We start from the raw sequence: 21,446 nt of genomic DNA on the forward strand, positions 1-21,446 counted from the left end.
AATTTTAAATGGTGTCTGGGAACTTCTTGTTTCAAGAAACCCACCCTATAGAGAATTCTGGAAAGACAGAGGAGTAAGTCAGAAAACTTCAGGCTCTACAGGTTTCCCCATCCAAAAAAAAAAGAGAGAGAGAGAAAGAGAACATCCTATCAAAGTGAATATAGAGCAAAAGAAATAAATAAGTCTGGGTAAAGCTATAGTCCTCCTCAACTTGCTTGAACTTCAACAAAGACTTGACTTTCAGGGATAGGGGTTTGGCCTAAGTGAAGTGCAAACACCTCCAGAGTCCAGGTAATCAAGAAATTTCAAGTCCCAAGAACATCTGAGTGGAGAGACAGAATTGTCTCTGAAAATTTCATCTCATAGATCTTTTTGGGAGTTGGGACAACTCAGCAGGGGAAAACTGAAGGACCTTCTACTGTCACTGTCCAAGGAAGCTAGACCCAATTGTGCTGATCTAATGTAGTCCCAAGTTGTGGCTGTAGGAGAAAAAGAGCAAGCATTTGCCCAGTTAGTGTGGTAACAGAGGAGTGGGATCCCTTTTGGCTATTGGCTGGTTTCTGTTACAGGTCAGTGTGGCTGGGGGCCTTATCTATAAAGCTTTTGGGTGGAGAAGAATGCCCAAGGTGGGGCCCTTTGACCGAGTTCAGAAAAATAATAGTAAGAAAGACTTGAGGCCTGAGGCCTGAAGTACTATTCCCCACAACTCTGGGCTCGAATTTGATTATAGTAATAAGCTGCAAAAAATAAAATAAATAAAATTAAAATGTGCAAAAAAGGAGAAAAAAGCCAACCACAGACAGCTACTAGGGGGATAGAGAAGATCTGTTTGTATTCAGAAAAAGATAGCTAAGCTAAAAAAAAGAGCTACTCATTTTTTAAAGAGAAAAATCAAATAGTCCCAATCCCAAAAGGAGTTCTTGGAAAATCTCAAATTGGACTTCAAAAATCAAATAAGAGAGATTGAAGAAAAATTAGGGAAAAAAAAAAAAAAAAAAAACAAACCTAAGAGCAACCCAAGAAAATCAAGAAAATTATGAGAAGAAATTCAACCAATTGGAAAAAGAGATCCAAAAATTTAAGAAAATAACAATACAAATATATCTGTGAGGGTATAAAACACTTTGAAAATTATAGAAAAATAAGAAAAGGAGGGAATAGGATAAAGCAAGGATATAAAGGGGTGTGGAGATTAATTGGAATGGGATAAAAAGGAGAGGAAAAAGTGTGGGGAGAGGATAAGGGAGAGATCCTTGGTGGGAAGGTGAACAATTCTGAATTCAGTGTGCTCTATTATTATATATGTTTTCTTGAAATGGAAATTTATTGTTCTTGAAATGGAAATATGCTGTATACAAGACTGATTTTTTTCTTTTTCTATTTTGTATTAAATTTCAAATAAATACATACTTTTAAAAAATAAAAAAGAAAATAACTTTGAAAACTAGAATTGAGCAAAAGAAAGCTATGATGTTATAAAAGAAAAATAATAAAATAATAAAATAAAAAAAGAAAAAACATAAGAGAATGTGAACCTTCTCATTAAACAAACAACTGATCTGTAGAACAGATCAAAGAGAGATAATGTAAAAACTACTGGACAACCTGAAAGGTACAAACATCATCCCCCCCCCAAAAAAAAATCTTGATACAATGTTATAACAGATTATTAAGGAAAATTGCCCTGAAGTTTCTAGAACAAGAAAGTATAGCAGAAATAGAAAAAAAAAAAAAAAACACTGATTATCACCTGAAAGAAATTCTAGGAAGAAAACCTACAAGAGTATCATAGTCAATTTTCAAAACTCTCAGATTAAGAAAAAAATGTTGTAAGCAAGAAAAAAAAAAGTAAACACATCAGAGCAATAATCAGGATCACACAAGACCTGACAGCTTCTACACTGAAGGACAGTAGGTTTTGAAGATCAAGAGTAATTTACCCCAGCAAAGTGAAGTATAGTCTCAAATGAAAAAATAAAATGGACATTTAACAAGATGAAAACCTATAAGGTATTTGTGGCAAAAAGACCAGACTCAATGGAAAATTCAACATACAAGATCCAGGAGAAATATAAGGTAAAAATTAAAGACCAATTGTAAGGGACTCAATAAGGTCACACTGTTTATTTCTTATATGTGAAAATGTTATCAATACTGTTAATGAGTGTCATTATTTGGATAATTTGAAAGAAAGGCTTGGACTGAGCTGGGTAAGATGAATTGATGCTAAAAAAAAAAAACTGGTTAAGGAGCTGTAAAAAGGAGCAATTGTACAAATAAAGCATTTTTAAAAATGATACAAAAGTTGGGGAAGGGCTAGGAGTGTTTGAACCTTAGTCTAATGAGAACTGGTTTAAAGAGAATATAATACATGTAGGAATATATACAGGTCTTCTAAAGTTATAAAAAAAAAAAAATAAGAGGATAAGGGGATAAGGGAAGGACTTTTAGAAGGATGTAGAAATTAAGAATTAGAAGGGTAGGGGGAGAGGAAGAGGATAAGGAAGGGACTTAGAGTGATATAGTTTAAGTAATAGGAAGACAAGATAGTAGGTAGAAGCAATTATATGAGTGACAAGGCTAGAGTATATGAGGCAAGAAGGATAATGAGACAAAACAGGATGGAGGGAAAATATACAATTAGTAATTATAACTTCCAATGTGAATGTGATGAACTTACTCATAAAATGGAAATGGATAGCAGGACGGATTAAAAATCTGAAATGAGAAACACACACAGTTTAAATAAAGGGCTAGAATAGAATTTTTTATACTTCAACTGATGTAAAAAAAAAAAACGGGAATCAATTATCTCTGACAAAGTTAAGGCTAAAACAGATTTAATTTTAAAAGATAAACAGGGAAACACTATGTGTTATCAATATTTAATATTGTTTTTGATAGCTTAAAATAATTTTAGACAGTATAAAATACCTATGAGTATAACCTGATAAAAGAGATCCAGGAACTACATAAATATAATTGTAAAATAATCTTTATAGAAATAGTTATATTTTAATAATTTGAAAAATATTAACTGTTCATGGGTAGACAAAGCTAATAATAGTAAAAATGACAATTTTACCTATCTAATCTATGTATTCAATGCCATCCCAATTAAATGACTAAAAAAAATTATTTTACAGTTGGAAAAAATAATAGCAAAGTTCACTTGGAAGAACAAAAAGTCAAAATTTCAAAGAAATTAGTGGGAAAAAATTGTAAAGGAAGAAGATTTAGCAATGTCAGATCATAACCTATGTTATAAGAAAGTAATTATCAAAATTATCTGGTATTGATTAAGAAATAGAAAGGTTGCTCAGTGAAACAAAATAGATATGCAATTCATGTTAGTAAAAGGTTATGGTAATTTTGTCTTTGACAGTTGTAAAGATTTAAGTTTAGGGGATAAAAATTCATTATTTGGTAAAAATTATTGGGAAATCTATTAAGTTGTCTGGCAGAAATTGGGCGTAGACCAATATCTTGAGTCAAAAATGCATACAACACTTAGATATAAAAGGAGCAATTACAAGAAAATTAGAATATGGAATAAAATTACTTGTCAGACTCATGAATAAGAGAATATATGAAGTAACAAGGAATATAGAGCATTTGATATGTAAAATGGATAATTTTGATTATATTCAGTGATAAAGCTTTTGTGTAAATAAAATCAATGTCAGCAAGATTAGAAGGAAAGTAGAAAATTGAGGAGAAAAACCTTAATAGACTATTTCTTAGATAAAGACTCATTTCTCAAATATATAAAGAACTGTCAGATTTATAATAAGAATATGAGTTATTCCTTGGTTGATAAATAGTAAAAAGAAATACAGCTTTTCAATGAAGAAATCAAAACTATGTATATATACATATATATATGTATATATATATATGTATATACATATATATAATCATATATAATACTTTATATAAAGTTTTTAAAATGCTTATTGATTAGATGAATGCAAATTAAAACAACTTTGTGATATTTTATATCTAGCAGATTAGTTAAAATGATAGGTGTCTTTCAATTGGGAATGGTTAAAGAGGTTGAGGGAGATGATTGTAATGGAAATTTTTTTTTTTTGAAACACTGAATGATTTACATCATAAGTCATCAGATAAAGTGACAATCTCCATTTCTGACTGTTCTATCCTAATGATTTTGTTTTATGATCCTAACATTTAACAAAGCCAAACAATTCCACATAAAAAGGACAAAAAGAAGAAATCTTTGAACTTCTGTAATTCATTTTTAAAAATGTATATTAAATGGAATAAGGAACAATAGGATTTCTACTGTGGTCCCTGTTGAATTTTTTCTTCAATGTATTTTAAATGCTTTTTGGGGGCTCTTTTTTTTTTTTTTTTTTTTTTTGGTATCTATCACTGTGTACTTACTGACCCATCTACAAAAATACTGTGTTGTCAAGCAAAACAAACCACACTAAAAATATTATTTTGCATATCTAGCCTATCACTTCCCCCCCCAAATTTCATTATCAGTCTTCTAAATTTATTACCAGTCATTGAATTTATGATATATTGAAGGTTTTGTAAGTTTTATTTTTCTTTGTTACTGTGGTCATCATGCACACTTTCTTTTAGATCTATTCATTTCACTTTCGAGTCAATTCATAAAAGGTTGCATTTATTTAGATATCACATAAATGTGTATAATTGTAGTAAAGGTACAGGTTAGTTGAATGAGACATTTTGATAATATTTATTTTTCCAAATTATAAAAAGAAAGTGATGATGAAATAAACCCATTTAGAGAAGCCAAAAGAAATACAACCAATAATTTTTTTCCCCCATACCACAGCACCCCTACTTTTTGGGTGGAGATTAATGTCACATTCGATTTAGTGGTCTAGTTTTTCCTGTCTGTAACCCTTATGTAGTAGTAACACATTTAAGTTGGAAGTAATAGGGATGGGGAAAGGCTTAAAGAATAGGATTGTTGTTTGTTGGTTCTCGAAAAGGACCATGACAAGGAGATGTCATAACATGTAAGTAAAATGGATCTAAGTGAAGGAGGGCTGTGGAAGGTCACATGCCTTACTTTGCTCTCCAGAGTCATCTGGGTCCAGTAGCTGGATTTAAATCAGAACATACTAAAGAATGGGGACACTGTCTTCGACAGGGCACTACTATTTACTGGGGCCAAACCGCAGAGCAACATATGAATGATTGCCAGAGCGAGACTGGAGTCCAACAGACACCCCTTCCTCTAATTCTATCTCCTCTCTTTGGTTTCCCTTACTTCTATGGCCCAGACTAACTGAAAATCCTGGAACTGCAGCTGGGGGTCGTATTTTGAATTTAGTTGCTTGGCACCAGGTGATTGAAGAGCCAGTTCTGTTTCGAGCTAGTATTGGCTCTTTCAATGTCACGCGGAGCTTTGGCACGCCACGGAGGGGATTCTGAACCAATAAAAAGGTCTTCTTCCCCGTTCTCTTCCCTGCCCCTCCTTGCAGCCCGTATCTTCAGTCTTTTCTGGTGGCGCCCCCTTTTCCTCCTGTATCTTACTTCCCCAGGTTCATTTTGCCTGAGGGGGCACAAAGTATAGCGGATCTGAGGCGGAGGAGGCGGCGGTGAGTGCTGGAGAATTCCTAAATCAGCCCTTAATAACACCTTTCCCCCCCCCTTTATTTGTTGTTTCTGATTTTTAAGAAACATTTAAATCACTAATCATTTGTAAACAAGTCTCTTCCTTTCCGGACCCTTGTGGTTTTTTTGTTTTGTTTTGTTTTGTTTTGTTTAACTAGTCCTTTGTAACATTTTAACTTTCACTCTTCCCTAGCTGCTTTGCTTTGACGCCTGAGGCTTGCATGTGCACTATTGAGTGTTTTTGTGTTTAGTTTTTACAAACTGACTTGATGCCTGAACCTTGAGTTTCTTGGTTTTAGTGGTCTGGCGTTTTTGTTGTAGCTGCTCGCGTTCAAGGATAGGCTTCGATTGCATCTTATTGGTCTCTCCTGCTTCTCTCTCCCCCTCCCCCCCATTCCCTGTCTTTTTGCTCCCACTTATTCGTAGCTTCCTCCTCCTCTTTCTTTAGCTTTACTCCCTTCTACCCGGTCTTACTGCCGCAGGGCTAGACAGCCGGTACACTACGCTTCTCTACTCTAGCAACGCTGTTCACTGCAGATTAGATCATCTCGCATTGTGGGTAATGGCGACTAGCACTCCAATGGTGCAGAGAACAGGAGGCCGGGCCAGTGGGCCTTCAACCCCGCTCAGCCCGACTAGGTTATCTCGCTTGCGGGAGAAGGAGGAACTGCGAGAGCTTAACGACCGGTTGGCGGTGTATATAGACAAAGTGCGGAGCCTAGAACTCGAGAAAAGCGTGCTGCAGCTGCAGGTGACTGAGCACGACCGCGAACTCACTGGACTCAAGACGCTCTATGAGACCGAGCTCGCGGATGCCCGCCGGGCTTTGGACGACACGGCCTGCGAGAGAGCCAAGCTGCAAATCGAACTGGGCAAGTTTAAGGCAGAACATGATCAGCTGCGGCTTAAGTAAGTGTTTTCTTTGCACGCTGGGAGAAGGATATATAGATCTGGGCATGGGGCCTGAAGCTAAAGATGGATCTAGGCAGTTGTATTAAATGCTTTTCTACATGTGGGTATCTGAAGCGATTGGAGATTGTATTTACAATCTAGGGATGAAGGGTAGGGAGGAGGGTAATAGGGAATCGATATCTATCTTCCTTTCTATATTCCCTTGGAGTGGGTGGGTCTTCCTGACAGATGTTTGTGCTTGGAGAGACAGAGGAGAAGAAAAGGTCTTTTGGATGTGTTCTCTTGTGGGGATGTTAAAAGAAGGAATTTGCATTATAGCTGGTCGTGGTGATATTTAGGGTGTGAGAAGCTAATAGGAATGGAACCGAGTTAAAGGAAAGGCTGACCCATATAAATTTGAGGGATGTAAGGAAAACTATTCTCTTGAAAGACTGGAGCTGTGGTTGGGTTCTCAAGAAAAGGGAGCAAAAATGATGATAGCTAAATGTGATAATTGTTCAGTCTTAAGCTTTTTGGTACATTGGGATTCCTGCTTTTCAGGCATGGAAAGAGATTAAAACTTAGGGTCATTTCATTCACTTCTCTTGACTTCATGCAGGAGCTGGTGCCTACGTAGGACATTTTTGATATTTAGGGTGAGTTTTCATCTCTCTAAATCTAGATAGAGCAGAATAGATAGGTTTATACCTTAATTTCTAGTCCAGTGGTTTTGCTAGCAAGGAACTCTGGTGCTGTGCGATAGATATGAATGCCATCTCTAGTTTAAAATCAATGAAGCTGTTCAGTCACAGCATTGCTGGAGGGGGCTATAGTTGAGGTAGCCATGGGAAAAAGTCTAAATGGGGACAAGAAATTATTCTAGTCCCCAAAGGCAGATGGTAGAGCTGCGTGGCATTGGACTTTACTGAGTTATATTTGTTTCCTTTGCTTTTCCTGGCAGGTGGAATGATGAGAACCCCCTAACTAGTTTGTGTATAGGTTTAAAAAAAGGGCTCTCTGCTTTTATTCAGAGTAATCATAGCATTTCCGGGCTATAATTAAGCATGTATCTCTGGTGTGTAGCAGATACTACAGATTTCTTCCTGTTAAATACATGTATCAATATGTTTCCATCCAGTTCAGCATTTCTGCTTTCCTTGATTTGTTGAACCCACTCTACCATGGGCTTGAAGCTTCATTGTTTATTGTGTGTTTAGTCAAAACACATTGAAAATGGAAACTCAAAGAATATTTTTCAACTGAAACAATTAACTAGCTTCTATGAGCATATAATGCCTAACACATCACAGCAATAAAGATGGTAATCTGTCTTCTACACCTAACTCAAGTGCAAATGGTAAAGCCAGAATGATTGAAAATTACCATCATCAAATCAGCAATTAATGGTAGATGAATCTTTGCTTTTGCTTTAAAAAGGGGGGAGGGGGGAGACAAGAATGTTAAAATGTACTATGTACAGTAGATAAGTAATCATTATATAAATTTCTGTTTAATATCTTAATGATTTAACCATGGTTTTCAAAGAAGCAATACTATTCTAGGTTTCTAGACTTCTATTTGTATTTAATGGTGCCTGAAAGAGTATTTATGGTGACAGGGTAATGATGAAGTAGTATAGCCTTTTCTTTTTAAAGAAAGAAATTAACTATCATTAACAAATGTTTTAATACCAACTAAACGTGGAATATTATGCTAGGTCAGATTTGTTTCATCACTTCAGAGCTCTGACAAAAAGTAGTGAGGTGTGGTATAATGAAGTACTGGACTTGAAATCAGAGAAACCTATTTGAAAACTTCTTCAGATATATTAAACTGGTCCTCAGCAAGTCACTTAAACTTTTAGCCTCTGTCTGTTCACCAGTTAAATGGTAATAATATTAAATACAGGTATTATGAGGGTCAAATGAAGTAGTGTTTGAAAAACACTTTATATCTTAGTTCCTAGTCCTAGTAAACTTCACAGTATTAGTTTCCATTTCTATTTATTTTTTTTTGAAGAACAGTTGAAAGCTGAGCTTGAGAGATACAAAGAAGAAAAGAAAAATTTGAAGATGAGTTACTCTTAGTATTCTTTTAGTTCTCTCTTTTTAAAAAAGATAGGTTCATTTTTAAATTGATGTCTTGTGTTTTTTAATCAAAAAGTGCAATGAGATTTTATAGTCTCTATCTCATTTAATGAATGGCGAGATGGTAAAGATATGATTTTTTTTTAATAGTGCTTGTGAAAATTTGCCTGTTGTTTAATACTTTCCCTTGATTTGTATTTAAGTGCTTCTCATAAAGATTTTGTATAGATGAGAGAACAGTCGTAAAGCTTAATTGTTACTAATTTTCTCTTGGTCACCTTTTTATTTTTGGAGAGAGTCCATAAGGTATTAATATTGTCCAAGAATTTTTCTCATGCCTTTAATATGTTTCCCAAATCTATGAATTTGAAATCAGAAAGTTCTGGGTTTGATTCCTACCTCAGAGGCTTACCAGGAACTCTGGGCAATTATATTGCCTTCAGTACTTGTATCCCCAATCCACTGTGTAAATGCGCGCGCGCACACACACACACACACACACACACACACACACACATACACACACGCTTCATTCATTGGCTACTTTCCCTCTCTTTAATGCCATTTCTATTTCCTTTATAAGTGTCATGGGTACTATTTTTTAGGATCTAGCTATGGTGGCTTCATTATCTTGATAGAGAAAATTTTTTTTTAAATTTCCAGTCTTTATAATTTTCCCTTGTTTTTAGTTCTCCTTTTATTTTATTCCTTGAATGCTCTTGGCATTTGTTAATGACTTTAAAAATAGATTTACTAAACTGTTTATTTAATAGTCTCTTTTTGCAGCACAATGTCTCCCATCTATTCATCATGATTAGGATTTCTTGAAAATATAACAAGAGAAATACTTGGTCATTAATAACTATCAGATGAAGCATAGAATAAGGAGGTATGTTTACCAAAAAATATTTGTCACTGTGATGGAGATCCAGCACATTGTCTGGATTACAAAGGGATAACTAGTGAATGGTGGAATTTTTCAGAAGTTCCTATTTTCAGATTTCCTTTTAATGACCATATGAAGCCCCAGGACATTGCAGAACCTCTTGGAATAACCCATACAAGTTTAACCTATTCATCTGCACAGGGAAAAACAAGTAAATGAAGAATGTCTATGTCCTAATTTGAACATTGTATATATAGCTTATCTAGTAAGGTATGGATATAAGTGTGTCTGTATTATATATCTTTGGGATATTCTTTACAGGATAATAAACTGGATGCAGGGAGGAGAATGGGCTGGATTGCTTTTGGAAAATTGTACTTTTTTTGACCTCAAGTTTTTCATGAAAGCAAAGGTCCATCTTTCCAGTGCTAATGTTTTATCAGAGTTGTATATGACAGGCAGACATGGAATACCACTTGCTCTAATGAACTAAAAACTAAGTTTAGGCAAAAAACAGTGACGGGCACATAATAGGTATGAGTTGGTTGCAACACATAGCCAATGAGGAATCAATTATCAAAGAAGTACAGGAGTGATTTATATCATCAAGAAATTATATGATGGGAAGAGATGATAGACTATTTTTGTGGCAAGATCAAGAAATGACAGTTGGACAATCAGATTGCTTTCCTAGAACTCTCTCAATCTTGAGAGAAATCAAGGAAGGATTTCCAATGATCCATTTTCAGTAAGAGGCCATAAAATTATTATGATCTATATCATTGGAAGGAACTTATAATTCAGTGAAATCACAGATCCATTTGTGTAAACTTTGATTTTATATTACCTCTATTTTCCAATATTATTTCATCCACTGCTTCTAGAGGGCCCTTACTTATAATGAAGAATAAGAGAGATTTAAAAATGAAGCAAAAATATTTAACTCAGCAGCCAAGTTCAAATTCAAATTATGTGTAGTGTTTTATACCCAAACCTCGGCAAAAAAAAAGGGCAAATGCATATCTCTTCTTCAGGATCAAGCTTGGTCATTATAATTTTATAACCTTTACTCTCCATTGTTGTTTTGTTCTTTCAATCGTGAATATTGTTTTTCTGCTTTTGCTTAACTTATATCAGTTTGTATTTATTTTATTATAGTTTTTCTGTGCTTCTTTATATTCATGTCCATTATTTCTTTGTTGTGTTGTTGTTGTTCAGTTATATTCAACCCTTTGGGACTCAGTGGGCCATACTACCCATGGCATTTTCTTGGCAGAGATACTGAAATACTTTTCCACTTCCCTAGTCAGTGGATTAAAACAAATTGAGGTTAAATGACTTGCTCAGGGTGATATAGCTAGTAAGTGTCTAAGACCACATTTGAACTTAATTTTTCTTGATTCCCAGCCCAGGGCTTTATCCACTAAGCCACTTAAGTGACTTGTCCAGGGTCACTAATAAGTGTGTGAGGCTTAATTTAAAGTCTTCCAGACTCCAGGCACAGTGTTATATCCATTGAAGCATCTAGCTGTCATTTTTTAATCATTCAATACTATTTCATTGCATTCATATCTGTTTTATTTAGCTATTCCCCAATATATGGGCATCTATTGTGTTTCCAACTTTTTTGCTACCATAAAAGATGCTGCTGTAAATATTCTGATACATATAAAATCTTTTAATTAATATATTAAGGTTTTTTTTATTATGGTTTTTTATTTACAAGATATATGCATGGGTAATTTTTCAGCATTGACCCTTGCAAAACCTACTGTTCCAACTTTTCCACTTCTTCCCCCCACCCTCTCTTCCAGATGGCAGGTAGATCAATACATGCTAAATATGTTAAAGTATATGTCAAATATCATATATGCATACATATCCATACAGTTATTTTGCTGCACAAGAAAAATTGAACTTTGAAATAATGTAAAATTAACCTGAGAAGGAAATTAAAAATGCAAGCGGACAAAAACAAAGGTATTGGAAATGCTATGTAGTATAGGTTCACATTCATTTCCCAGAGTTCTTTTGCTGGGTGTAGCTGGTTCTCTTCATTATTGAACAAATGAAAGTGATTTAGTTCATATCATTGTTGAAGCCACATCAGAATTGATTATTATATAGTATTGTTGTTAAAGTATATAATGATCTCCTGGTTCTGCTCATTTCACTCAGCATCAGTTCATGTAAGTCTCTCCAGGCCTTTCTGAAATCATCCTGCTGGTCATTTCTTACAGAACAATAATATTCCATAACATTCATATACCACAATTTACCCAGCCATTCTCCAGTTGATGGTCATCCATTCAATTTCCAGTTTCTAACTACTACAAACAGGGCTGCCACAAACATTTTTGCACATACAGGTCCCTTTCCCTTTTTTAAGATCTCTTTGGGATATAACTTTTTGAGCATAGTTCCAAATTGCTCTCCAGAATAACTGGATGTATTCACAAATCCACCAACAATGTATCAGTGTCTCAGTTTTCCCACATCCCCTTGATAATGCTGTCATCCTAGCCAATCTGACAGGTATGTAGTGGTATCTCAAGAGTTTTTTTAAATTTGCATTTCTTTGCATAATAATGACTTGGAGCATCTTTTCATATAGCTAGAAATAGTTTCAATTTCTTTATCTGAAAATTGTCTATTCATAATCCTTTGACCATTTATCAATTGGAGAATGGCTTGATTTCTTATAAATTAGAGTAAATTCTCAATATATTTTGGAAATGAGGCTTTTATCAGAATCTTTGACTAAAAATGTTTTCCTAATTTATTCTTCCCTTCTAATCTTGTCTGCATTAATTTTGTTTGTACAAAAGCTTTTTAATTTGATATAATCAAAGTTTTCTATTTTGTGATCAATAATGATCTCTAGTTTATCTTTGGTCACAAATTCCTTCCTCTTCCACAGATCTGAGAGGTAAACTAGCCTATGTTCTTCTAATTTTTTGTCAAACAGTGAATTCTTATCCCAAAAGCTGGGGTCTTTGGGTTTGTCAAACACTAAATTATTAAAGTTTTTGATTATTTTATCCTTTGAACCTAACCTATTCCACTGATCAACTATATTTCTTTTTTCTTTTCTTTTTTTTTTTTTTTTTTTTTTTGAGGCTGGGGTTAAGTGACTTGCCCAGGGTCACACAGCTAGGAAGTGTTAAGTGTCTGAGAGCAGATTTGAACTCGGGTCCTCCTGAATTCAAAGCTGGTGCTTTATCCACTGAACCACCTAGCTGCCCTTCAACTATATTTCTTAGCCAGTACCAAATGGTTTTGTTGACTTCTGCTTTATAATATAATTTTAGATCTGGCAAGCTAGGCCATCTTCATTTTATTTTATTTTTTTTTTCATTAGTTCCCTTGAAAGTCTTGACCTTTTGTTCTTTCAGATGAATTTTGTTGTTATTTTTTTCTAGGTAATATATTAAGTTTTAACATTACATTTAGAAGGGTTTATAACTAGAAAACAATGTTGAGAATTAAAAACTCCAAATTTAACATTTTTTTATAATCTCTACTGACCATAGTAGAGGAGGTATGGAGACCTTTGGTACTCTCAATACTCTTATAATAGTTTCCATGTTAGTGGTGCCACAGAATCAGCAAGAAAACTATATGTCAACTCTTAAGTATAGTCTTTTCATATTAGATGTCTGTAGTTATATTTCAGTTTCGATATAGAAGTTTTTATAAGAGCTTATGGTGTATTATGCTAACCATGACTAATTAAAAGTTTATTAGAACAAGAAAATCCACTTTTAAAATGTTAGGAAACTATTTTGGTGGTATAAAATTGAAATCATATTAAAAAACAATAATACAATTAATTGTAAAAAATAAATTATTCGTGTTAACTAGGCAACCTTTTAGGGCTTAATTATGTGGATTTTCAGGATTCTTTTTTGCTTATACATTTTCAATTCTAATTTTTTTTTTATTTTTCTTGATGAATCTAGTTTACTTGATGCATCAGAAATGCTTTGTGTGTAGAGATTTCATGAAAAGGATAATACAATTGTTAATCTTGAAACAATTATAATTTGTTTCTGGTCTTGGATCATAAAAGGAAAGATGGTTTTACCTTTTGAAGAATATTGCTGAAACTCTACTTAGGAAAATTATTGTGTGTTTGTATCTTGATTCAAGCTTAGCTATTGGTAGGAACTCTTTCTATCCCATGCAAATTAAATAATTATTTCTCTCGAACTTTAAAGAGGAAAGTCAAATAAAATTTTTTAAAGATTAAAAAGTTTATTAAACTTCAGTAATTTAATATTTTCAGATTTATCTTTATTGATGAAAATGGAAGGTAAGATCATAGGATCATAGATTTCAAATTAGAAGGGAATGCAGAGATTATTTAGTACAAATCTCCCATTTTTTAGATTAGGATGCTGAAGCCTTGAGATATTAAATGATTTGCCCATGTTTTTGTTGTTTCAGTCATGTCCAACTTTTTGTGATTCCAGTTCCAGATGCTAGATAGAATTCTTTGCCATTTTCTTCTGCAGCTCATTTTGTAGATGAAAACCTAAGGCAAATAGGATTAAGTGAGAGGCCCAGGGTTACACAGCTAGTAAATGTCTAAAGCCAGATTTGAACTTGGAAAGAAGAGTTTTTTCAGGTTTCTGACTTAACACTCTATCCACTGTGCTACTTAGCTACCCTTGCCCAAGAACTATTGGAAGATAGTTGGAAGAACTGTGATTCCAACACAGGGCCTCAAAATCTAGAACCAACATGCTTTCTTTTTATTATGTTAGAAATTGTATATAAAAATATCTTTGATAAAAGAAGTCAATCTTTTTCTTTGGGATATCAGTGGACTTTCATCTGACTTCTCCTACATTTAAGCATGGAACTCAGATTAGTCACCTTTTCAATTTCTACTCAGCTTATTCCTTTGAATATTTCCATGGCTCTGGGATGTCTTCATCTTGCAAGATAAGTATCCAGGGCCCCTGGGGTTTCTCCCTCCTTTGCCCTGGGGAACAGAGACCTTTTTTTCTAGAGGAGTCAGTCATCTCTTCATTTCCCATTCAGTTATATATCTCTGGATTTATTCATCATGTGCTGATGTTAGGTATTTCTATTCTACCCCTTGTTTTTGTGCTTCCTTTGTATATTTTCTTCCTCTATCAGATTGTAAGCTACTTAGGGGCAGTATCTGTCTTTTGCCTTTTTTGTATCTTTAGTGCTTAATGCTGTGCCTGTCTCATAGTAAGAATGTTTTTGATTGACTTTGCTTTTGTTTTTGTTTTAAGTGAAAACCAAAGAAATGATGGGTTTAAGTCTTTTATCCTTGTACCTTTTGTCATGAGTAGATGATTTATGTTGCTATGAGATGTTGATATGTTTATATTAGACTGACTTTGCCCCTTAGTTTTTGTGGGATATCAGACTAATCAGTCTATTTATCTATTGAAGGAAATAGGCATAAAAAAAACATTTTTTTGGTTTTGTATGGTTAATTTGTGCCATGTTGGTAGGGTTTACATAGTGAAAAATTATATGCAAGTATTTGATGTTTAGTGCAGTGTGGGGATGGGGCTGTACAAGGTCCACAAAATCATTTACTAAGGCAACCACAGGCATTGATGTGAAACAACCTTCCTTCTGTTTAAGTTCTATAAGTTGATCATTTTGTATAGTCCCTGAATGATGTTATAAATATTTAAATGGTCGTTGGCAGAGAAAAGGTTCTCCACTCCTGACTTCATGGACAAAAATAGGAAAAGTTGGGCATAAGTTAATTGTAATCAAGTGACAGTTTTTCTTTTAAGATAGAATTATAACATTGATGAACTTAGAGAAATATAATTTGAATTATTTTCTTCTTTTTGTGAATCTGACTAATATCAGGAGCTATTCAGGAGCTATTTCCTGATACAAAAAATAATAAAAGAGGATTGTATATTAAACTGTAACAGTTATGTAAAGCTTTTTTTTCTTAAAGTTTGGCATACATGCTGACTTTTAAGCCAGGAATATCTGGATTCAAATCCTGTCCCTGATATAACCCTCAGGGCTCTAGGCAACTATCTAAAATTATATGTTACAGAGCTGGTATGACTTTGGATTGGTGGCATTTTCTCAGTGTATGTTGCTTAGACCATTTATCACAGGTCCCTATCCTTATTAAATTTAATATGGAAGTTCTAATATTGCCTTGTTGCATCTCCTTTATCTTCTGTGGGATTTTTTTTCAAAGTTTGACTACCACATTCATTTTTTTCCTCTTTTGTTCTTTTTTGTTACTGTTTTTAGTTCTTCCCCATAAATTTCATTCCCATCAAAAAATTCTCCCTTCTAGAAGCAGAAAGCTGGGAAACAATTTTTACCACCATTCTTTCTGATAAAGGCCTCATTTCCAAAACAAATGAAGAACTCAAATTTATAAGAATACTAGTCATTCCCCAGTTGATAAATGATCAAAGGATATAAATTCAGTTTCTAAATGGAAGAAAAAAAACTATTATATATCAGTGAAAAAATGCCTTAAATCATATAGATTAGAGAAATGCAACTTAGAACAGCTCTGAAATACCACCTCACACCTGTCAGATTGGCTAATAATGAAAGACAAGGAAAATGAAAAATGTTGGAGAGGATATTGGAAAATTGGAACACTAATGCATTTTTGGTGAAGTTGTGAATTAATCTAGTTATTATGTAGAGCAACTTGGAATATGCCCAAAGGGATTTACTGCATATACTCTTTGATCCAGCAATACTAATACTAGGTTTATATCCCAAAGGGATCACTAGAAAAAGAAAAGAACTACAAAAATGTTTATAGTAACTTTATTTGTGATGACAAAGAATTGGAAATTGAAGGGGATGCCCATCAATTGGGGAATGGCTGAATAAATTTTGTTATATGAATGGAATAGAATATTATTGTTCTATAAGAAATGATCAGCAGGCAAATTTCAGAAAAACTTGGAAAGACTTATATGAACTAATGTTAAAAGAAAGAAACAGAACCAGGGGAACATTGTACACAGTAACAGCAACATTTTTCCATGATTGACTTGATAAGACTTAGCTCTTTTCAGCAATCCAGTGATCTAAGACAATTCAAAAAAAAAAAAACACTGTGGAAAATGCTATCCATATCCAGAGGGAAAACTATGGCGGCTGAATGCAGAATGAAGCTTATGATTTGTTTTATTTATTTTTTATTTTTCATGGTTTTTCCTTTTTTTTTTTTTTTTTTTTTTTCCTGATTCTTCTTTCAAAACATGACTGTTGTAGAAATGTTTAACCTGTATCGGTTTGCTCCCTATCTTGAAGGGGGGTGGGGAAGGAGGAAGAAAAAAAGGAAAACAAAATTTTATAAAAATAAATATTGAAAACTCTCTTTGCATGTAATGGGAAAAAAATAAAATACTACTAATGGGGGGGTTGGAAATTCTTCCTTCTAACAAGTATAATCAAGCAAAACAAATCTCTACTTTATATATGAGGATAGATATCTTCTGCACTTCTAACCCATCACCTCATTATCAGTCTTCTGAACTTGTTATTGATCATTGCAATACTTATAGTTAATTATTACACAGAAGTTTTTCTTTTAAGGTATTTTCAGTAATTTTTTCAGTTATTTCTAACTCTTTGCGATCCCATTTGGGGTTTCGTTGGCAAATATAACTGGAGTGGTTTGCTATTTCCTTTTCTAACTTATTTGATAAGAGTGGTTTGCCATTTCCTTGTCCAGTTCATTTGTGGAATGTGGAATCTGAGCAAATAAGACTAAGTGATTAAGTCACCCAACTAAGAAGTGTCTGAGGCTACATTTGAACTCAGGAAAATGAATCTTTCTGACTCCCAGGCCTGATACTCTATCCGTTGGGCCTCTTGTTTCTCCTCACTTTCTTTATTTTATTTTTTTTTAAATTTATTTATTTTTAAATTTTATAATTATAATAATTTTTTCGACAGTACATATGCATGGGTAACTTTTTTTTTTTTTTTAACAGCATTATCCCTTGTACTCACTTCTTTTCCGAATTTTTCCCTCCCTCCCTTTACCCCCTCCCCTAGATGACAGGCAATCCCATACATGTTAAATGTGTTACAGTATATCTTAGATACAATATATGTGTGTAAAACCGAATTTCTTGTTGCATGGTAAGAATTGGATTCATAAGGTAAAAGTAACCTGGGTAGAAAGACAATAGTGCAAACAGTTTACACTCAATTCCCAGTGTTCTTTCTCTGGGTGTAACTGATTCTGTCCATCATTGATCAACTGGAGCTGAATTAGATCTTCTCTATGTTGAAGATATCCACTTCAATCAGAATATATCTTCTCCTTACTTTCTATAAGTTCTCATAAATGCTTCCGGGTTTTTCTGAATCCATCCTTTTTGTCATCTCTTACTGGTTCAATAATATTTTATGGTTATATGCCATATTTATTCAGCCATTCTTTAATTGACACCTCTATTTATAAGTGGTTGTTTTTTCATGTTGATTTTTTTTACAACAACAACAACAAAAATACTATAAATATTTTTAGTCTTGATATCTTTAGTCTTCTTTAAACTCTTTGGATAACTTCCCTTAGAACATAGCTTAATGATTTTGTTAAAAATAATTAACACATAATTCTATTTTAAACTCTCCGTCTACCTGTGCAGTTGAACATGATCATATATTAAATAGTAAACCTACCATCACATGTTGCCTTTTTCCTTTCAATTTTGAGATTCCAGTTTTGCTATTAAACACACACATACACACATAATGAGTAACTGAATACAATATTAAAACTCCAGTGTTTCTTGTTAAGGTATTTTACTGAATTTTTTCCCCCAAGAATGATCAGGTTACAGCAGAGGAAGGCTCTAGATGTGAAAATATGTAATGTTGCAATTCACTTGTCACTCCCACCTCCTTTAGTTGTTTACTAAGAAAAGTTATACAAAGTTTTATTTTTGCTAAATAAAGCATGCCAGAAAATTTTACATCATGACATGTACAAGCACTCAGGGAATATAGAAAAAATATTTTTCCAACATTTTATTTTCTTATTCCTCTCAAATAATTAACATAGCTCTTGGAGGTTTTGATTACTTTTACATTCATTTTTTCATTGAGTCTTATGACAACTGCCTCTGTATAATTCACATTTTAATAGGTAGAAAACTAAAACCCAGGTTAAGAGATTTATTAGCAATCACATAGATAATGTCAGAAGCAAGATTCAGGTCTTCTGCCTCAAAGTATTAGTAACCTCATTTTTATTGATCTTGTTCACTCTGCTATCATTAAGAGCATTTATTGCATGTTTTCCTTGTCTTTAGAACTCAAATTTTATGTTGCAGTTATGCCCCCAATGCCTAGCACAAGTCCTGTGGGCTCTATGCCCAAATGTGCTAAATCAGTGCTGCAGCTTAATAAGAAAATAAGAGCTAGATAAACTTTGTGCCAGAATATATGTCATCACTATCATGTTAGACAAAGTTTGTGCCAGAATGTATATAGGCACTGTCAGTCAGGAGATACTCAAGTATCTCAGATAGCAAAGGAGGCAGATGTCAGTGGTGAATTATTTTAGGCTGGTGTGTTTATTTTCAATACCAGCCACCATGAAGGACAGAGTGTTGGAGGTGATGTCAAGATCTCACTATCCTTAGTTTCTTTTGACAGTAGCATCTAAAGTCCCAGCAATCTCTTCCTTGGTTTTCAGAGGGTGACCAAGGTAGGAAAGTTTACAGCAGTACAATAGAGAGTATAGTACCTTCATATCACAATATGACACAGTGGAAGGTAAGATTCATTTTAAATGATTTAGGTTTAAGAATTTTATGCTGTACAGATTTTATGATACTGTAGATTTCATGTACTATGAAAAGTTAATATTGTCTGAAATAACTTTTTTAATTTTGGAAATGTTAGTATAAAAGGTCCCAGAATTCTAGAGACTTATTATCAAGCAAAAAATATTTTTCATGTTACCAATTTTATTTTCTATATTACATTTTATGGGTTATTTCATGGTTACTATATTAGGAAAAGTACATGTTATCAGAATTAATATTTTATTATAAAGAAATAAAATATATCTTCAGCCATCTCTAATGAAAACTTAATTTTTGGTGGTTACAGGAACCTAACCCCCTATTTTTCATAAGTTCAATGTATAGCCATGTTTTTGATTTTCATACTCTTTTTTAGGAATGTTACCCTCATGAAATTTGAGGATTTATGATAACTCTATCCTTGGTCACACAGCTAATAAGTGGCCAAAATTAGTAGTTGTGGCAAGACCTTTAGAATTCAGTTCTTAATATATACAACAAAGCAGATGTCTCTACTTACATATGACTTTCAAATTTACATACCTAGACCTGACCTCTGACCACCACCCTGCTTACTACTTTTGTGATTTGGGGTAAGTCACTCCTGGGACTCACTTTAATTACTTATAAAAAGAGGGATTGGACAAAATAAATTTCAAGGTCTCTTTCCACTAAATCTTACAGCTCTTTGACCCTTTCTTTGAGATTGTAAATCATATTGTCTATATTTTCACTTTGATGGTTTGATAAAAGCAATACTTATGTAAGCAAGACCAGTTTTTCCTTAAAAGATTAATATTTCAAGATGATATTTGATAATTAAAACAGTAACTGGCCTTTACATAACTCTTTCAAGTTTATAAAGTGCTTTACATATTACCTCATTTGATCTTTGAAACAACCCTGTGAGGCAGTTATTATCCCTACAGATGAAGAAATGACGGCACAGAGAGGTTAAATGACTTTCTTATAATCACAGAGCTAAATAAATGTATGAGTTCCTGTCCAGGTCCATCATTCTGTTATCACTTTGCTGCCAAAATTATTCTGTTTGGTTATGAAGCCTTTTGAACTTTAGTTTTCTTCTGTATACTCCAAAAATTTTTGAGTGCTAGTTTTTTATCTTTTTCTATCTACCAATTCACTCCTTTATAACAAGCCCAATAATTTAATGTATTTGATCATGTCTGAAAATGTCGGTTTTGTACTTCTTGTCCATGTGCTGAAGGCCAAGAGGTGAATGTGTTGTTTCCTTTTCAGTCTTTTAAAGTCATGATTGGTCACTGAATTGATCAGAAGTCTGTAGTCATTCAGAGTTGTTTTCTTTTGCATTAAATGTTTGGCTTTAGACACATCCTAGCTGTGTGACACTGGACAAATCATTTAATGTTTGACTCAATTTCCTCAACTTTAAAATGAGTGATAATAGCACCCACCTTGAAGTATTGTGCAGAAATGAAATAATATTTGTAAAAATCATTCAGCACAGGACTTGGTACATAGTAGGTGCTTTATAAACACTTATTCCCTTCTCTTCTCTCCCCCTTATTGTATTCATTGTGCAAATTGTCTTCTTGATTTTGCTTATTTCATTCAGTTATCAGTTTGTGCAAATCTTACTGGGTTCCTCTGAATTTGTTAAGTAGACATTTTTAGAGCACAACTATTGCCATTATCATTTTCTGTCATATTTGCCAACACAGTGGATTTAAGTTGGAGGTGTGTCCTTCAGTTGACAAAATTACTCAAGTCTGATACACAGAATCTAAATTTAGAGCTGAAAGGGATGTTAAAGGCCATAGTATGGTTGGTGATGGTGAAGGTTAGAGAGGTGGAGTGATGGTTCTATAGAATTGATATAGTGGAGAACATTTCCTTCCAACATGACAGTGCATAGTAAAATTGAATGAGCAATCAGAAGGTTATTTGATGTATGGGGAATCAAATCAGAGAGAATGGGATAATTTTGTGGAACATTACATTGGGCTAGGGTAAAGTCTGAAAAATTCTTTCATTGTAGATTATTGTTTTTGCCTCCACCATCCTCACATTGTAGAACATTAAGTATCTAGTGACAAATTACTTTATCTTTTTCATTATTCCTCTTATCATCAAATACTTAGGTCATTACAACCTTTTTCCTGAGAA

The 21,446-nt window shown here is 33.7% G+C and overlaps 1 protein-coding gene across 6 annotated transcripts in view; it reads left to right on the forward strand.

The window, feature by feature from the left end:
- Positions 1-5,447: 5,447 nt before the first annotated feature.
- Positions 5,448-21,446, forward strand: part of LMNB1 (lamin B1) — a 77,439-nt gene continuing 61,440 nt past the window's right edge. The window contains exons 1-2 of one of the 6 annotated variants that reach the window (XM_074281968.1): positions 5,448-5,603; positions 6,068-6,528. In XM_074281968.1, the coding sequence (XP_074138069.1) occupies positions 6,182-6,528 (347 nt within the window). In that variant the 5' untranslated portion in view covers positions 5,448-5,603; positions 6,068-6,181. Of the gene's footprint in view, positions 6,529-21,446 lie in introns of all 6 variants that reach the window. The other 5 variants (XM_074281972.1, XM_074281970.1, XM_074281971.1 and 2 more) reach the window with 5 other exon arrangements.

The sequence above is a fragment of the Sminthopsis crassicaudata genome, chromosome 1 (assembly GCF_048593235.1).
Source record: "Sminthopsis crassicaudata isolate SCR6 chromosome 1, ASM4859323v1, whole genome shotgun sequence".
NCBI lineage: Eukaryota > Metazoa > Chordata > Mammalia > Dasyuromorphia > Dasyuridae > Sminthopsis > Sminthopsis crassicaudata.